This window comes from Neolamprologus brichardi, chromosome 12 (genome assembly GCF_056152115.1).
Source record: "Neolamprologus brichardi isolate AB-2024 chromosome 12, ASM5615211v1, whole genome shotgun sequence".
In the NCBI taxonomy this organism is placed as follows: Eukaryota; Metazoa; Chordata; class Actinopteri; order Cichliformes; family Cichlidae; genus Neolamprologus; species Neolamprologus brichardi.
This window is the reverse complement of record NC_142115.1, coordinates 12,157,133-12,172,223: the sequence shown is the minus strand read 5'-3', so window position 1 is coordinate 12,172,223 and position 15,091 is coordinate 12,157,133. Positions and strand designations below refer to the sequence as shown.

General features: G+C 41.9%; 1 protein-coding gene across 5 annotated transcripts; it reads left to right on the top strand.

Moving 5' to 3' along the window:
* Positions 1 to 3,040: 3,040 nt before the first annotated feature.
* ccdc92 (coiled-coil domain containing 92) lies at positions 3,041 to 13,621 on the top strand. Of its 5 annotated transcripts, none has more exons than XM_006803164.3 (5): positions 3,046 to 3,137; positions 3,320 to 3,507; positions 6,142 to 6,314; positions 6,800 to 6,841; positions 12,675 to 13,621. In XM_006803164.3, exons 3-5 carry the CDS (start codon positions 6,179 to 6,181, stop codon positions 13,481 to 13,483), a joined length of 987 nt encoding a protein of 328 aa, XP_006803227.1. In that variant the 5' UTR covers positions 3,046 to 3,137; positions 3,320 to 3,507; positions 6,142 to 6,178; the 3' UTR covers positions 13,484 to 13,621. The 5 variants fall into 5 exon arrangements, with proteins under 5 accessions (XP_006803230.1, XP_006803227.1, XP_006803229.1 ...); XM_006803166.3 differs by having other exon boundaries at positions 3,051 to 3,137; positions 3,370 to 3,507; XM_006803165.3 differs by having other exon boundaries at positions 3,074 to 3,137; positions 3,317 to 3,507.
* The last annotated feature ends 1,470 nt before the right edge of the window (positions 13,622 to 15,091 follow it).

Below are 15,091 nucleotides of genomic sequence, written 5' to 3'. Positions count from 1 at the left end.
GCTGATGATTCACGGTTCAACAGATTGTGCATTCAGAGATGCTCTTCTGCAAACGAGTGTTTTTTTTGTGTTACTGCAGTTTGAAGCAGTCCGACCATTCTGGAAACAAGGCATTTTCACCTGGAGACTTGCTACTTACTGAATATTTTCTGTTTTTAGTACCATTCTCTGCAAACCCTAGAGACAATTGAGTGGGAAAATCCCAGTAGTTCAGCACTTTCTGAAACACTCAGCCTTCTGGCACCAGCAACCATACCACAATCAAAGTCACTTAAATGATTTTTCTTCCACATTCTATTCGCTTTTGCATATTTAGAGTTGCTGACATGTGATTGGCTGATTAGACATTTGCATTAACAAGCAGCCAAACAACTGTACCTAATAAAGTGGCTAGTGAGAGTAGAAACATCAGTCAAAGTGGGTGTCATGAACTGGCTCAAAGTTCAGACAATAGAAGGGGTTTGGTGGAATCTGCACAGTGGGTTAGACCTTTCAAAGAAAGAAAATAAACCCAAATCATGCCTGCCTGCTGGGGAGACGAGAGAATGTTAGCTACCAAGCCTTTTGAAATAATTAGCCAACTGGCAATAGATATGCTTTCTCTAAAGAGCCGCCTCACACCCTGCATGCCTTTTAGAGAAAAACAGAAAGGAAAGACAAGACCAGACAGACTGGGCAGTGTTATCATGCAAGTGATGATTTAATACATTCATCATTTCAGAAGCAAAGAAACACAGGCGAGGCTACGTCTGTGTGGTATTCACTAACGAAGCAGCACCAAAGTTTGGACACGGCAGCAGATGCTGTTATTTACAGTCCACCTGATAGAGTTCTTTGTTTCCTTAGTGAGTGAATATTAACCTCCCCACCAATCTCATTGCCTACATAGTGACCTAAATATGTATTCAATTAAGAAATAGGGGTGCGATCCTGGCTCAAGAGTTGGGTGTTCGTCTTGTAATCGGAAGGTTGCCGGTTCGAGCCCCGGCTCAGACAGTCTCGGTCGTTGTGTCCTTGGGCAAGACACTTCACCTACTGCCTACTGGTGATGGCCAGAGGGGCCGATGGCGTGATATGGTAGCCTTGCCTCTGTCAGTCTGCCCCAGGGCAGCTGTGGCTACGACTGTAGCTTGCCTTCACCAGTGTATGAATGTGAGAGTGAATGAATAGTGGTATTGTAAAGCGCTTTGAGGGGTCCCGAAAAGCACTGTATGCAATCCATTATTATTATTATAAAAAATAGCTCATGAAAATCCCACACTGCAGCAGCTTGTAGGGTTGTTGTCTTGCTGAACCTGCATTCATCTCTCCCTCAACCCTGACTAGACTCCCAGTTCCTGCTGTTGAAAAACATCATGGCATGATGCTGCCACCAACATGCTTCACTGTATGGATTGCATTGGCCAGATGATAGTGCTGCCTCCAAATTTCCTCCAAATATGATTGGCACTCAGGCCAAAGAGTTCAATCTTTGTTTAATCAGACCGGAGAAATTTGGTGACCATGGTCTGAGAGTGTTTTGGGTGTCTTCTGGCAAACTCCTGGCAGGCTGTCATGTGCCTTTAACTGAGGAGGAGCTTCAGTCTGGCTACTTGACCACACAGACCTGATTGGTGGAGTGCTGCAGAACTAGATGTCCTTCTGGAAGATTTTCCTCTTTCCACAGATGCTGGAATAATGTCAAAATGACCACTGGGTTCTTGTTCACCTCCCTGACTAAGGTCCTTCTACCCTGATCACTCAGATTGGCCGGGCAGCCAAGCTCTAGGAAGAGTCCTAGTGGTTCCAAACTTCTTCCACTTACAGATAATGGAGGCTACTGTGCTGACTGGGGCCTTTTCTGTATCATTCCCCAAATATGTGCCTTGATATACTCAGATGTCTGTAGACAACTGCTTGGACTTCATGGCTTGTTTTGCCCTCTGACATGCGCTGTCAACTATGGGACCATAGATAGATAGGTGTGTGCCTTTCCAAATCATGTCTAATTAACTGAATTTACCACAATCAAGTTTTACAAACATCTGAGAGATGATCAGAAACTGGAATGCACATGATCTCAATTTTGAGGATAAAAAGAGATTATTATTTAACTGTTATTTAATACATTTTATAGAATTATCAATACTTTTTTATGTTTGTTTCATTGTATTCATTGACAAAATTTCTGACAGACAAAGCTACATGAAGCACTGACTTTGACTTTGATAATCATTATATCAGATCTGATATTGATGGCTCTCTCCTAATTTGAGCAGATATTTGTTAATTTACCTTTATTCTGTTTTTATTTGTTAATGTGATGAACTGGGTAGTGGTCATTTTGTCTCTACCTCGTCTCCTTTCTGTCATGTCCGCCTGGAGGTTGCGAGGCCAGTTGTGTGTCCGAACAAAATCCACCATGGCGTCAGCAAATGTAACACTGGAAAATCAGTTGCAGAGTGCACAGAAAAACCTGCTCTTCCTCCAGCAGGACCACGCCAACACGCTGAAGGGGCTGCATGCAGAGATCCGCAGATTACAGCAGCAGTGCACAGGTGAGAAGGGCCACAAGTAGGACTTCACGCTGCTGCGGAAGACCAACACATTTAATCTCAACTGGCTCTCTCCTAATTTGAACAGATATTTGTTAATTTACCTTTATTCTGTTTTTATTTGTTAATGTGATGAACTGGTTAGTGATCATTTTAATTGTTGATTAGAGAATGTGACTCTGTTAGTGCAGCGAAAACGAGAAAGAGAGAGTGGAATGTCAAAACATGTGATAAGTGGAAGGAAAAAAACTGTTGCTGTTGTTTTACCGCCTACACAGTAATTGAGGGGCAATACTGCCCCCTGCTGCCCCTCAGCTGAACTGTCCAACAGCTTTCGTTCATTTTTATTTTTTCACGCAGTCCAGGCGCTTTGACATAACAAAACATCAAACCTAGCGCCTGAATAAACTATCATAAGCATCAAGAAGTTATGACACGTCACACTTGACATAACAACTACTTACTTCGACTCTATCACTAGATAGCATGTACGCCTCACCCCTTAACAAGTGACAGTTTCTGTTGCTATGGTGATGACGCTCTCCCCGTAAACGGTGGCACGTCCGTAAGAGCTGCTACTTCCACATTTAATGACGTTTAAAGGTTAGTAGACTCTATTCTACTTTTACGTGAGCTGCTTAGTTTCAGCTTACGTAAATTTAAGCTGTGATTCTAACCTTTAACTTTAATGTAATTGGTCAAAAGTCACTGGTCTGGAACATTTTAGGGTTGTATCGCTTAACGTTCGGGTTTCCCATGATGCACCGCTTTATTTTGTCTAGTAGCTCGGGGAGATGATAGGAAACTGACACAGCCACCCCTCTCTTTAACCCAGCGGAGGCGAACCCCTGACAGCAGCATCCCTGACATGCCCCACAAGGCGGACTGCGCTTAGCCGGTGTGGCTAGTCGGTTTATCCACATTTCCCGATATTTTAGAAGATATTCGACGGCCGCGTATTTTTAGCTGTAAGGTAAGCTCTCCGCCATATAACGTTAAGGTACTGTTGTAGCCTTGTTAGCAGTTAAGCTAGGCTAGCATCAATGAAAGCCTCATAGCTTACGTAGTTACCCCGTTTTATTCGAAGGAGGCTATCGGCACATTAAAATATATGTTTCGTTATATGAAGCTGAAGCTAATTTTTGTGTGCTTCAGTTTTATTTGGGATTAATCTAAACACACTCAATAAAACTACATTTTAACTTTTAAATTGTTTTGTCTATTCCACGTCAGAAAAAGCCTTAATGTCGTTAATAATGGCATGGCACCTGCTAATGTGTGCGCATTGCTGCAGGACTTTCATCGAAAGTACGGATAAGCCCTGTTGGATGTATTCAGTGTATCCCGAATTTACCTGACCACCTCCACAAAGCTAAATAAAACCCCATCTTCATGCTAGGATTAGTCGGTTGCTTTGTGCGTGCAGCAGGCTGTTTTTGGGTGATTGTAAAGTGTGGTTTGGTGTGACCCAGCAGAGAAAAAAAATGTACTGTTTGCTGGACACTGGTCAGCTCCTCCCTGGACCACAGTCGCACATAGCATTGGTTTGCAAGGACAGCCTTTGTAATGACCCCTTGAAACGCAGCAATGGCATCCAACAGCACGCGGAGTCAAAAAGACCACAGAAAGTGGGGTGTTTTGAAGCCTTTCACTTCCACCGCTCGCCAGGCCTGATTTACGACTTTCTCTTATTCGTCGGTACAGATAAAGAAGGTCAAGTCGAGAATTAAGTCTCTGGATGAAGATGAACGTTAAAACAATGATCCTCTGCCAGCTACCGCTAGGACCAGCGGAGGCTTCATTTAGGGGTGCTGTCCGCAATGCAGGTGCTGAAATTGAAAAAGTGTGGTGGAGCGCAGTCTAATAACACGTAGCGTTATCTGTCCTGTTGCAGTTGCAGGCGTTGTTTGTAGTTAGACCACTTAAGCTTTAGCTGCCTCTGTTTTCCTTTTAATGCTTTTGTTGATGACATAAACATGACTCTCTGTGAGGACGTGATTATTGTGGAGAGTAACCTAGACTGCATCTTTCCATAAAATACAAGCAACAGATTTAGAGAAGATTCTGGAAGGGAAGCTTCTGTTTACAGTGTGGAATCCAAGGTTGAAGGATGCACGTTTGCGTGCAGTTTCAGCGTCATTACAGGGCGTGACAGCGAAGGAGTTGTGGCTGAGGATAGTAGCTATTTTCTAATGTTTCTTTCGTTCTGCTGCTGCAGTTCATTGATTATTTATATTCTCTGTGTGGGGAAATACTGGTTGCTACATTAGGAAAAGAGAGTCAAGTAAACACGCTCAAATGGCAAGGATTTACATCTTAGAGGAACTGTCTTTCTTTAACTCACTGAGCATCCATACACTTTTTGAATCACCTCCATGCTATGGCATAAGCCATATTACTAAAGTTGGCTGAGGTCACGTCTTTGCAAGCGGAAAGCTATCAAAGCTATTCTAGGAAGGAGATGGGATGAGAGATATGCTTGCAGCGCAGGGTTTACCGGAAGGACCACACATTACTCATCAATAATAGATTATCTCCTCAGCCTTTGTGACACACCCCCAGCTGTATGTGCCAGGCTGTGTTTTGGTTATCACATGTTTTCATGGCAAAAACACACAGGCGCGTGAGAGCTAAAACTAGGGAGCATGTTAGGTCAGGTGCATGGGATGTATTATTCATATAAATTAGATTATGTAAGAGTGGGAAGCTCAGAGATGTTTTATTGAAACACACTTATGATTGCAGTCAGAGGCTGCCTCTGTATACAGGAGGGGATTTTAGCGGAGATCAGTGTTCTCTGAAGCCTCAGCACAGTTTAACAGAGGGTGGAGATATTGAGACTCGCCTCTGGAGACAAGGATGTTCAGTGAAGAGAGTGTGGAAGAAGGTGGGGCAAGCCACACCCAGTGTCACTCACTGTGACATCTGTTAATGTGTTCAGCTTTGATTTAGTGTTATGACTGATGGTGTTATGGACACTTAATGAGAGGATTGTGTTATAGAGACATATGTTATGCTGTTTCACTGTTGGGGTCTGTTAGATATTCTGAATTTGAAAGACTCTCTCACAGAGGAAAAATATTTCCACTGCGTCGCCTTATCAAATTACAAGATAATATGTAAATTGGATTAGTACGTATTAGATTAGTGTTACCTTTCAGATGCCTTTTTTAAGGCCAGCAGGGCCCACTCTGGATTATAAATCTATAGCCTAATTTCAGTGATTGGTCGTTAAGTACAGCAAGCCATTACTGTTGCCTGGCCTTTCTCTGCTATAGTCTCATTCTAGCATTGACCCAGGCAATAATGATATCCGACACAGCTACCGTGCATAACAAACAACAAACAGAGTTGACATTTTTGCCTTTGGATGATCAGTTTAAATGTAAAATGCCCTTCTTTGTAAATGGGGTTAATGGTATCATCCCGTATGTAGATTGGCTGGTTTGCTTAGAAAGCAAAGTTAGACCGTATCCTAAATCTCACGTTTACAGCCAAATGGTTGAGAATTGATGTGATCACTTTTTTATGGTCCTCTTCTCTGTCTCTCTCTTTTTTTACTCTCTCTGTCTCTACCTCGTCTCCTTTCTGTCATGTCCGCCTGGAGGTTGCGAGGCCAGTTGTGTGTCCGAACAAAATCCACCATGGCGTCAGCAAATGTAACACTGGAAAATCAGTTGCAGAGTGCACAGAAAAACCTGCTCTTCCTCCAGCAGGACCACGCCAACACGCTGAAGGGGCTGCATGCAGAGATCCGCAGATTACAGCAGCAGTGCACAGGTGAGAAGGGCCACAAGTAGGGCTTCACGCTGCTGCGGAAGACCAACACATTTAATCTCAACTGTGGTAGGGAATGCTCATGAATTTAAAACAGAGTCTTTTGCTGAACCTAAGCTTATACCTGGAACTAAAGGTCAGCAAGATGATGCGTTTCCAGTGCTAAATATGTCTGAAAAAATATGGCGACTTACTGGCAGTAATAGATACACGCAGCAGACATAAATATGGTCGCCCAGGAAAAGGAGAAAACAGCATGATCTGCCCCTGACTTCCTGTATCCAGGGCTAACCTGTTTACTAAAGCTGATGATGAGCTCTCACTAATCTTATTAAATGAACACTGCCATATGGAAAGCACAGACATGTTTTCCCCAAACTTGCTTTGCTGTTAATTAGTATGTGAGGAGCATGCTGTTAGATAGCTGCCCTGTTCTAGCCTCATGTAGCGCAGGCATTGTGAATAACCCTCTTCTTTTTCTTTCATAGACCTGACGTATGAGCTCACTATCAGAAGCTCCGATCCCTCAGGTAAGCATCATTTGTAGTACACAAGCACCAGTTATACCACTGGCATTCAGCGTTGTTGTCATGAGTTAGAGATGCCATTAATTTGTTGTGGAAAGGTGATTACTGCTAATGCTTTACACGCTGTTTTGCCCAGTGTGAGCCCTTTGGTCTAGCCCTTTTCTTTTTAGACCAGTCAGTCTTATTAGTTCAATCTTCTGACATGACACTGGTATTCTGACAAGAGAAGCTAAAAAAAACTGTTTCAAATTATACTCACTTCCCCCAGGTAAAAAGCTTTTTTATTTTTTTATTCTTTGTCTTTTGGGTTTTATAATGATATATTACATTTTCTGTAACTCCTTCAAACTGTGCAGCACAAAACCCCCACAGCAGTAAAGGCTGTAAATCAGTGTTTTTTCCTTTGAAATAGAGGTCTGTGTCAGTGGACAGGCCTGGGAGCACAGCACTCTCCCTGTTCCCACCCAAGAAGTATTGCAGTGTGGGCCTCCCTGCTGTTTATTGCAGCTCCCATTGCTCATTGCCACCTGCCCCTCCCCCATAAAACCAGGGCCATGACATGGAGTGACATCACTGGTCTGAATCACATGCTGCTCCACAGCACAACCTCAAAGGCACCTGATAGGCAGAATACAATTTAATTTATGTACAAACTATCGATGGCCACACTGATGTGTGCAAGTGAGTATGTCACCAGGAGCACATTACGTTGTTGGTGTCCTTAAAGGCCCAGCCTCAATCAGTATTGTCAAGGCCTCCAGTCAGAGGCACTATCATGTTAGTGGGGGACATCTCAGAGATTGGAGTGCAGGAAATGAGATTATGTGTCACAGCACTAATGCACACACTTCTAAATGCTCCCTTTAGCAGGGCCCAGCTGTTCTAGCTGTAGCAAACATGTACCAGCCCCCCCTTCAGAAAGTGAAAAAAATTCAATTCAATTTCAATTCAATTTTATTTATATAGCGCCAAATCACAACAAAAGTCGCCTCAAGGCGCTTCATAGATACAGAGAAAAGCCCAACAATCATATGACCCCCTATGAGCAAGCACTTTGGCGACAGTGGGAAGGAAAAACTCCCTTTTAACAGGAAGAAACCTCCGGCAGAACCAGGCTCAGGGAGGGGCAGCCATCTGCTGCGACCGGTTGGGGTGAGAGAAGGAAGACAGGATAAAAGACATGCTGTGGAAGAGAGACAGAGATTAATAACAGATATGATTCAATACAGAGAGGTCTATTAACACATAGTGAGTGAGAAAGGTGACTGGAAAGGAAAAACTCAATGCATCATGGGAATCCCCCGGCAGCCTACATCTATTGCAGCATAACTAAGGGAGGATTCAGGGTCACCTGGTCCAGCCCTAACTATATGCTTTAGCAAAAAGGAAAGTTTTAAGCCTAATCTTAAAAGTAGAGATAGTGTCTGTCTCCTGAATCCAAACTGGAAGCTGGTTCCACAGAAGAGGGGCCTGAAAACTGAAGGCTCTGCCTCCCATTCTACTTTTAAATACTCTAGGAACAACAAGTAGGCCTGCAGAGCGGGAGCAAAGTGCTCTAATAGGGTGATATGGTACTACAAGGTCATTAAGATAAGATGGGGCCTGATTATTTAAGACCTTGTATGTGAGGAGCAGGATTTTGAATTCAATTCTGGATTTAACAGGAAGCCAATGAAGGGAAGCCAAAACAGGAGAAATATGCTCTCTCTTTCTAGTCCCTGTCAGTACTCTTGCTGCAGCATTTTGGATTAACTGAAGGCTTTTCAGTGAGTTTTTTGGACATCCTGATAATAATGAATTGCAGTAGTCCAGCCTGGAAGTAATAAATGCATGAACTAGTTTTTCAGCGTCACTCTGAGACAGGATATTTCTAATTTTAGAGATGTTGCGCAAATGGAAGAACGCAGTCTTACATATTTGTTTAATATGTGCGTTGAAGGACATATCCTGGTCAAAAATGACTCCAAGGTTCCTCACAGTGTTACTGGAGGCCAAGGTAATGCCATCCAGAGTAAGAATCTGGTTAGATACCATATTTCTAAGCTTTTCAGCGCCGAGTACAATGACCTCAGTTTTATCTGAGTTAAGAAGCAGAAAGTTAGTGGCCATCCAAGTCTTTATGTCTTTAAGACATTCCTGCAGTTTAACTAATTGGTGTGTGTTATCTGGCTTCATGGACAGATAGAGCTGGGTGTCATCTGCATAGCAGTGAAAATGTATGCTATGTCTTCTAATGATGCTGCCTAGGGGAAGCATGTATAATGTAAACAGAATTGGTCCTAGCACTGAACCCTGTGGAACTCCATAATTAACCTCAGTGTGTGAAGAGGACTCTCCATTTACATGCACAAATTGGAGTCTATTAGATAGATATGATACAAACCACTGCAGTGCAATACCTGTAATACCTACAGCATGTTCTAATCGCTCTAACAGGATATTATGGTCAACAGTATCGAATGCTGCACTAAGGTCAAGAAGGACAAGCACAGAGATGAGTCCACTGTCAGAGGCCATAAGAAGATCATTTGTAACCTTCACTAAAGCTGTTTCTGTGCTGTGATGAACTCTGAAACCTGACTGAAACTCTTCAAATAAACCATTCCTCTGCAGATGATCCGTTAGCTGTTTGACAACTACTCTTTCAAGGATTTTTGATATGAAAGGAAGGTTGGAGATTGGCCTATAATTAGCTAAGACTGCTGGGTCTAGAGATGGCTTTTTGAGTAAAGGTTTAACTGCAGCCACCTTGAAGGCCTGTGGTACATAGCCGATTATTAGAGATAGGTTGATCATATATAAGATCGAAGAATTAATCAATGGCAGGACTTCTTTGAGCAGTTTTGTAGGAATGGGGTCTAAAAGACACGTTGATGGTTTGGAGGAAGTAATTATTGAAGTTAACTCAGAAAGATCGATTGGAGAAAAAGAGTCTAACTTAACATCAATGGTACTAAGAGTAGCTGTAGATAATATTACATCTGTGGGATGATTATTGGTAATTTTTTCTCTAATGATAAAAATTTTATTTGTGAAGAAGTTCATGAAGTCATCACTAGTTAATGTTAAAGGGATGGTTGGCTCAAAAGAGCTCTGACTTTTTGTCAGCCTGGCTACAGTGCTGAAGAGAAACCTGGGGTTGTTCTTATTTTCTTCAATCAGTGATGAGTAGTAAGCTGTTCTGGCTTTGCGGAGGGCTTTCTTATAAAGCAACAAACTATTTCTCCAGGCTAAATGATGATCCTCTAAATTTGTGACACGCCATTTCCTCTCCAGATTACGAGTCATCTGCTTTAGGGTACGTGTTTGAGAATTATACCACGGGGTCAGGTACTTCTGATTAGAGACCTTAGTTTTCACTGGAGCTACAGTATCCAGAGTCGTACGTAGTGAGGAGGTGAAATTATTAACAAGATAATCGACCTCTGTTGGGGTAGCGTTCAGATAGCTGCTCTGCTCTGTGTTGGTACAGGGCATTGACGATGATAACAGTGGCTGGATTATATTCTTAAACTTAGTTACAGCGCTTTCAGAAAGACATCTACTTTGATAAAGTCCACTCTCCACTGCTGCATAATCAATTATTGTAAATGTAAATGTTATCAGGAAATGATCAGACAGGAGAGGGTTTTCAGGAAACACTGTTAAATGTTCAGTTTCTATGCCATATGTTAAAACAAGATCTAGAGTGTGATTAAAGTGGTGGGTGGGTTCTTTTACATTTTGAGAGAAACCAATTGAGTCTAACAACAGATTAAATGCCATGTTGAGGCTGTCATTTTTAGCATCAACATGGATGTTAAAATCACCCACAATAATTATTTTATCTGAGCTCAGAACTAAATTAGATATAAAGTCTGAGAAATCAGACAGAAACTCTGTGTAAGGCCCAGGTGGACGATAGATGATAACAAGTAAGACTGGTTTCTGAGTTTCACAGCTGGGGTGGACAATGTTAAGCATCAGGCTTTCAAATGAATTAAAAGTCTGTCTTGGTCTTTCATTAATTAATAGACTGGTGTGAAAAATTGCTGCTACACCGCCCCCTCGACCTGTGCTTCGAGATTTCTGGTAGTTAGAATGACTCGGGGGTGTTGATTCATTTAAACTAACATAATCATCCTGCTGCAACCAGGTTTCTGTAAGGCAGAGTAAATCAATTTGTTGATCAATTATTAAGTCATGTACTAACAGAGACTTGGAGGAGAGAGACCTAATATTTAATAATCCACATTTCACTGTTTTACTCTTTGGTTCAGATGTGGATACTGTATTGTTCTTTCTTTGTAAATGTTTAAGTTGTTTGTTGCTGGTTTTTAGTTTGTTTTTTGTCTTTTTGGAAGCAGACACAGTCTCTATGGAGATGGGTTTTTGGGGGGGTAGCAGGAGGAGAGAAGCTGCAGAGAGGCGTGTAAGACTGCAACTCTGCTTCCTGGTCCCAACTCTGGATAGTCATGTTTTGAGGGGTTTAATAAATTTGTCGATATTTCTAGAAATGAGAGCTGCTCCATCCAAAGTGGGATGGATGCCATCTCTCCTAACAAGACCAGGTTTCCTCCAGAAGGTTTTCCAATTATCTATGAAGCCCACATCATTTCTGGGACACCACTCAGACAGCCAGCAATTTAAGGAGAACATGCGGCTAAACATGTCACTCCTGGTCTGATTGGGGAGGGGACCAGAGAAAACTAGAGAAAAATGATATAATCATTGCTGTAACCACCCTTGTATTTGATTAGACTGAATGAAGGAATTGCAAAGGATTGAGGATTTCTACTGAATAAAATATACACAAATGTGCTTCATTCCATATTTTTTGCACATATACAAACATAGCTATACATTGATTGTACCTGGGTGGGGCAAGGCTGGGTGGGGGCAGCAGTGATGGAGATCACATGGGAGTACTCTAGCTGTCTACCAGAGATGTAATGTGAGACAGGAGCTCTCTGCCCACTGCAGATGAGTCTCTGTAGGATCATACCATCTCTGTCAGCCTATAGTCAGCGTCTGCACTTAATGCACTAATGATTAGTCTGGTGGTCTTTGTGCTTACATACACACACACACACACACACACACACACACACACACACATATACATATATATATATATATATATATATATATATATATATATATATATATATATATATATATATATATATATATATATATATATATATATATATATATTCTTTATAAATATATTCTTTAAAATTAATTTTAGTTATTTTTGTTCAAATGATTGTCGGTATGTACGGAGGTATTCAGGATAGAGAGACAACAGAAATTGTCTACAGCCGTAAAACACAGTGGGGGCTCTGTCATGGTTTGGGGCTGCATTTCAGCAAGTGGAGTTCGGTATCTCATCAAAATTGATGCAATTATGAAAGCAGAAAAGTAGAATACCATTGCAGCACCATGTGGAGTAACAACGTACTAGCAACAGCTTTGTTTTCTTTATTTGTCAGATCCCAAACAATGCTAATGCAGCCAAAGCATAGTTGGATAGAAAAACACAGAATGGATTGGCCTCATTAGAGCTCAGACCTCAACATTATTAAGACTGCTTAAAGAAAATTTCAAGAAAGTTTGTCTAAGAGAGTTCAGGCTGTGTTGAAGAATAAAGGTGGTCATATCAAATATTGACTTTCATGTTAGAATTGTCAAACTATTTTTCCTTTTATTCTGTATTTACATGTATGTTTGCATCTTTCAGTAATTGCTGCACTATTTCCTATTTTCCTGTCAACATATAAAGGAATGTTGGGTGGCTTGAGACTTTTGCACAGTACTCCATGTAAGAGCTGTTGGGTTTTTTCTGTGTGTGCAGACAGCAGCGAGGCCCGATGCAGAGAGCTGCAAAGGAGGTGTGAGGAGCTAGAGGCCCAGTTGAAGAAGAAAGAGGAGGAGAACACAGAGCTTCTCAGGGACCTGGAGCAAAAGAACGCCATGATTTCTGTCCTGGAAAACACCATCAAAGAGAGAGAAAAAAAGTACCTGGAGGAGCTTAAGATGAAGAGCCATAAACTGGCTGTTTTGTCTGGGGAGTTAGAGCAGAGAGCCAGTACCATTGCTTACCTTACCTCACAACTACACGCCACTAAGAAAAAGCTGTTAGCCAGCAGTTCCTCTGAGGCCAGCCCTAACGCCAGTCCTGTCACCTCGTACAAGCCCACGCCTCCACCGGCCAAGGACAGGCAGCCTGAAACCCCACGTCGCCGCATGAAGAAGAGCCTCTCCCAGCCTCTACATCCAGAGTTGACAGAGGTGTATCGCCTTGGAGCGGACGGTAGACGGATGGTGCTGCGGGAGACAGTGGATGCCATGCCTGACCCAACACCCTTCTTGCAGGCAGGCAGAGAGTCTCCTGAACCACAGGTAGTTCGTGAGCGGCCTGCTGTCATCCCTCCCATTGCCTCTGAGCGCTCACATGCTCCTCCACTGGGCGCTACGGCAAGTCCGCGACACAGCCCCGCACGGGACCGTCAGTACAGGGCTCACGTGGGCGTGGCACACCGCATTCCACATGGCACTCCTCCCCTGGCTCCGCCACAGGCGGACGTGGAGACTCTGGCAGTGGACCAGGTCAACGAGGAGAAGGTTGTGCGGAAGCGCTCGGGAGCCGACAGGACAGTTTAACACTGCACTGTATACCTGCACCTTAAATGCACATCTACTGTATACACACCACACTGCAAGAACAAGAAGCAGCCTGAACCACTTTGTAGCCTGCTTTTTACGCAACACTGCAATATTAAAAAAGAAATTATGAAAGTATATTATGATTTGGTGATGGTATTCCATTAGGACTTTTGTTTTTTTCATATACAGTAGAAATGGACTACTATAAAGCATGCCAAATGTTTATTTACTGTACACCCCAGTGAGTCCTTGTACTATCACACATTGACTTTTTGCTTAGGCTTTCACTTCATTCTGTCTTACATGGTGCACACAACAAATTCTTAGCCAAATATCTGAATCAGTGCCTGCTGAACCAGTTTTACCATACACGAGCTGCGTAATGTAGTCATGGCTAATAGTTATATTTACATATCTCTGTCTGCTTCATCTTCTCTGGACATATCAACAAACTGTATAACAAGCTGTGTGCAGCTGCTTAGGATAGAGCTGAAATAATTAAACTATTACTCCCTGAATGTCTTTCATCTGCTTGTGATATCAGTATAATAACAGCCCTGTAGGTATGAGCTGCGTAATATGCAATTAGACGATTGGCGGTTGCGAAGGTGAAAACTGGACTCTCATCTTTTCCTTTGCTGACTGGGAGAAACAGCAATAGGCGTGAGAGAGAGAGCGAAAGCGAGTGCGTGTTTCTGAGAGACAGTGTAAGCCACTGTGACAACTAAATTTTAGTTTCAACATTTATCCATTGATGTTGCAATGCAAGGGCATTTTTTTCAAAAACACTGCTGTAATAGGATTTTTGTGATATTATTAATTGTACTTTATAAAAGTTGTACATTTGTAATGAATTCCTTTTTTTTTTATTTATTATTGATTGTAGGACTCAATAGAAAGTACAACAACACCTCAGATATTCACTGTAGTTATACCACCAATGTGACGGTAATTAAAATCACTAAATAATCTGCTTTTCACTGTAAGGTCACTTGTCCTTGAACTATACAAAACAGTACAATAAACAATAAATGATTTTTTTCAAAGGGTTGCTGGGTTTCTGTTAGTGGCTGATGGGCCACACTGAAAGTGTTCTCCATGATCCAAACTGTGGCTGTTTTGCACACCTGTCTACACCAGCAGCCATGCAGTCACATGATTATAACTCACAATACCATTGTTATGCCAGACCCACTTACAGAGTCTGTTGTTCTTAGATTTAAACAAAAATAAAAACTGAATCACATCAGGAAAAAATATGCCTTTTTATACTTACCTGTGTATGTACTTCTACCAGACAACCACTAGGTGTCCCAATTTTTAAAAGAAAATGTCACTGAAGGTATATTAGTCACTGTATGAAAACAAAGACTGCGTTACATGTAAACAGTACCTTAAAAACATAAGTCATAGACCAAAAAACATTTTTAAAACATATAAAAACATATTTTACTTCAATTATTTGGTTGTAAGAACCAGTTCTTAGGGCAAAAATGTTACTTTAAGATTAAATGTCTACTTAGTCTTACGTGTCTCAAGTTTTGCTGTAACATGAATATATCCATTGAGCCTGTGGTAGTGTGAAAATGTGCAGGATATTTCTTC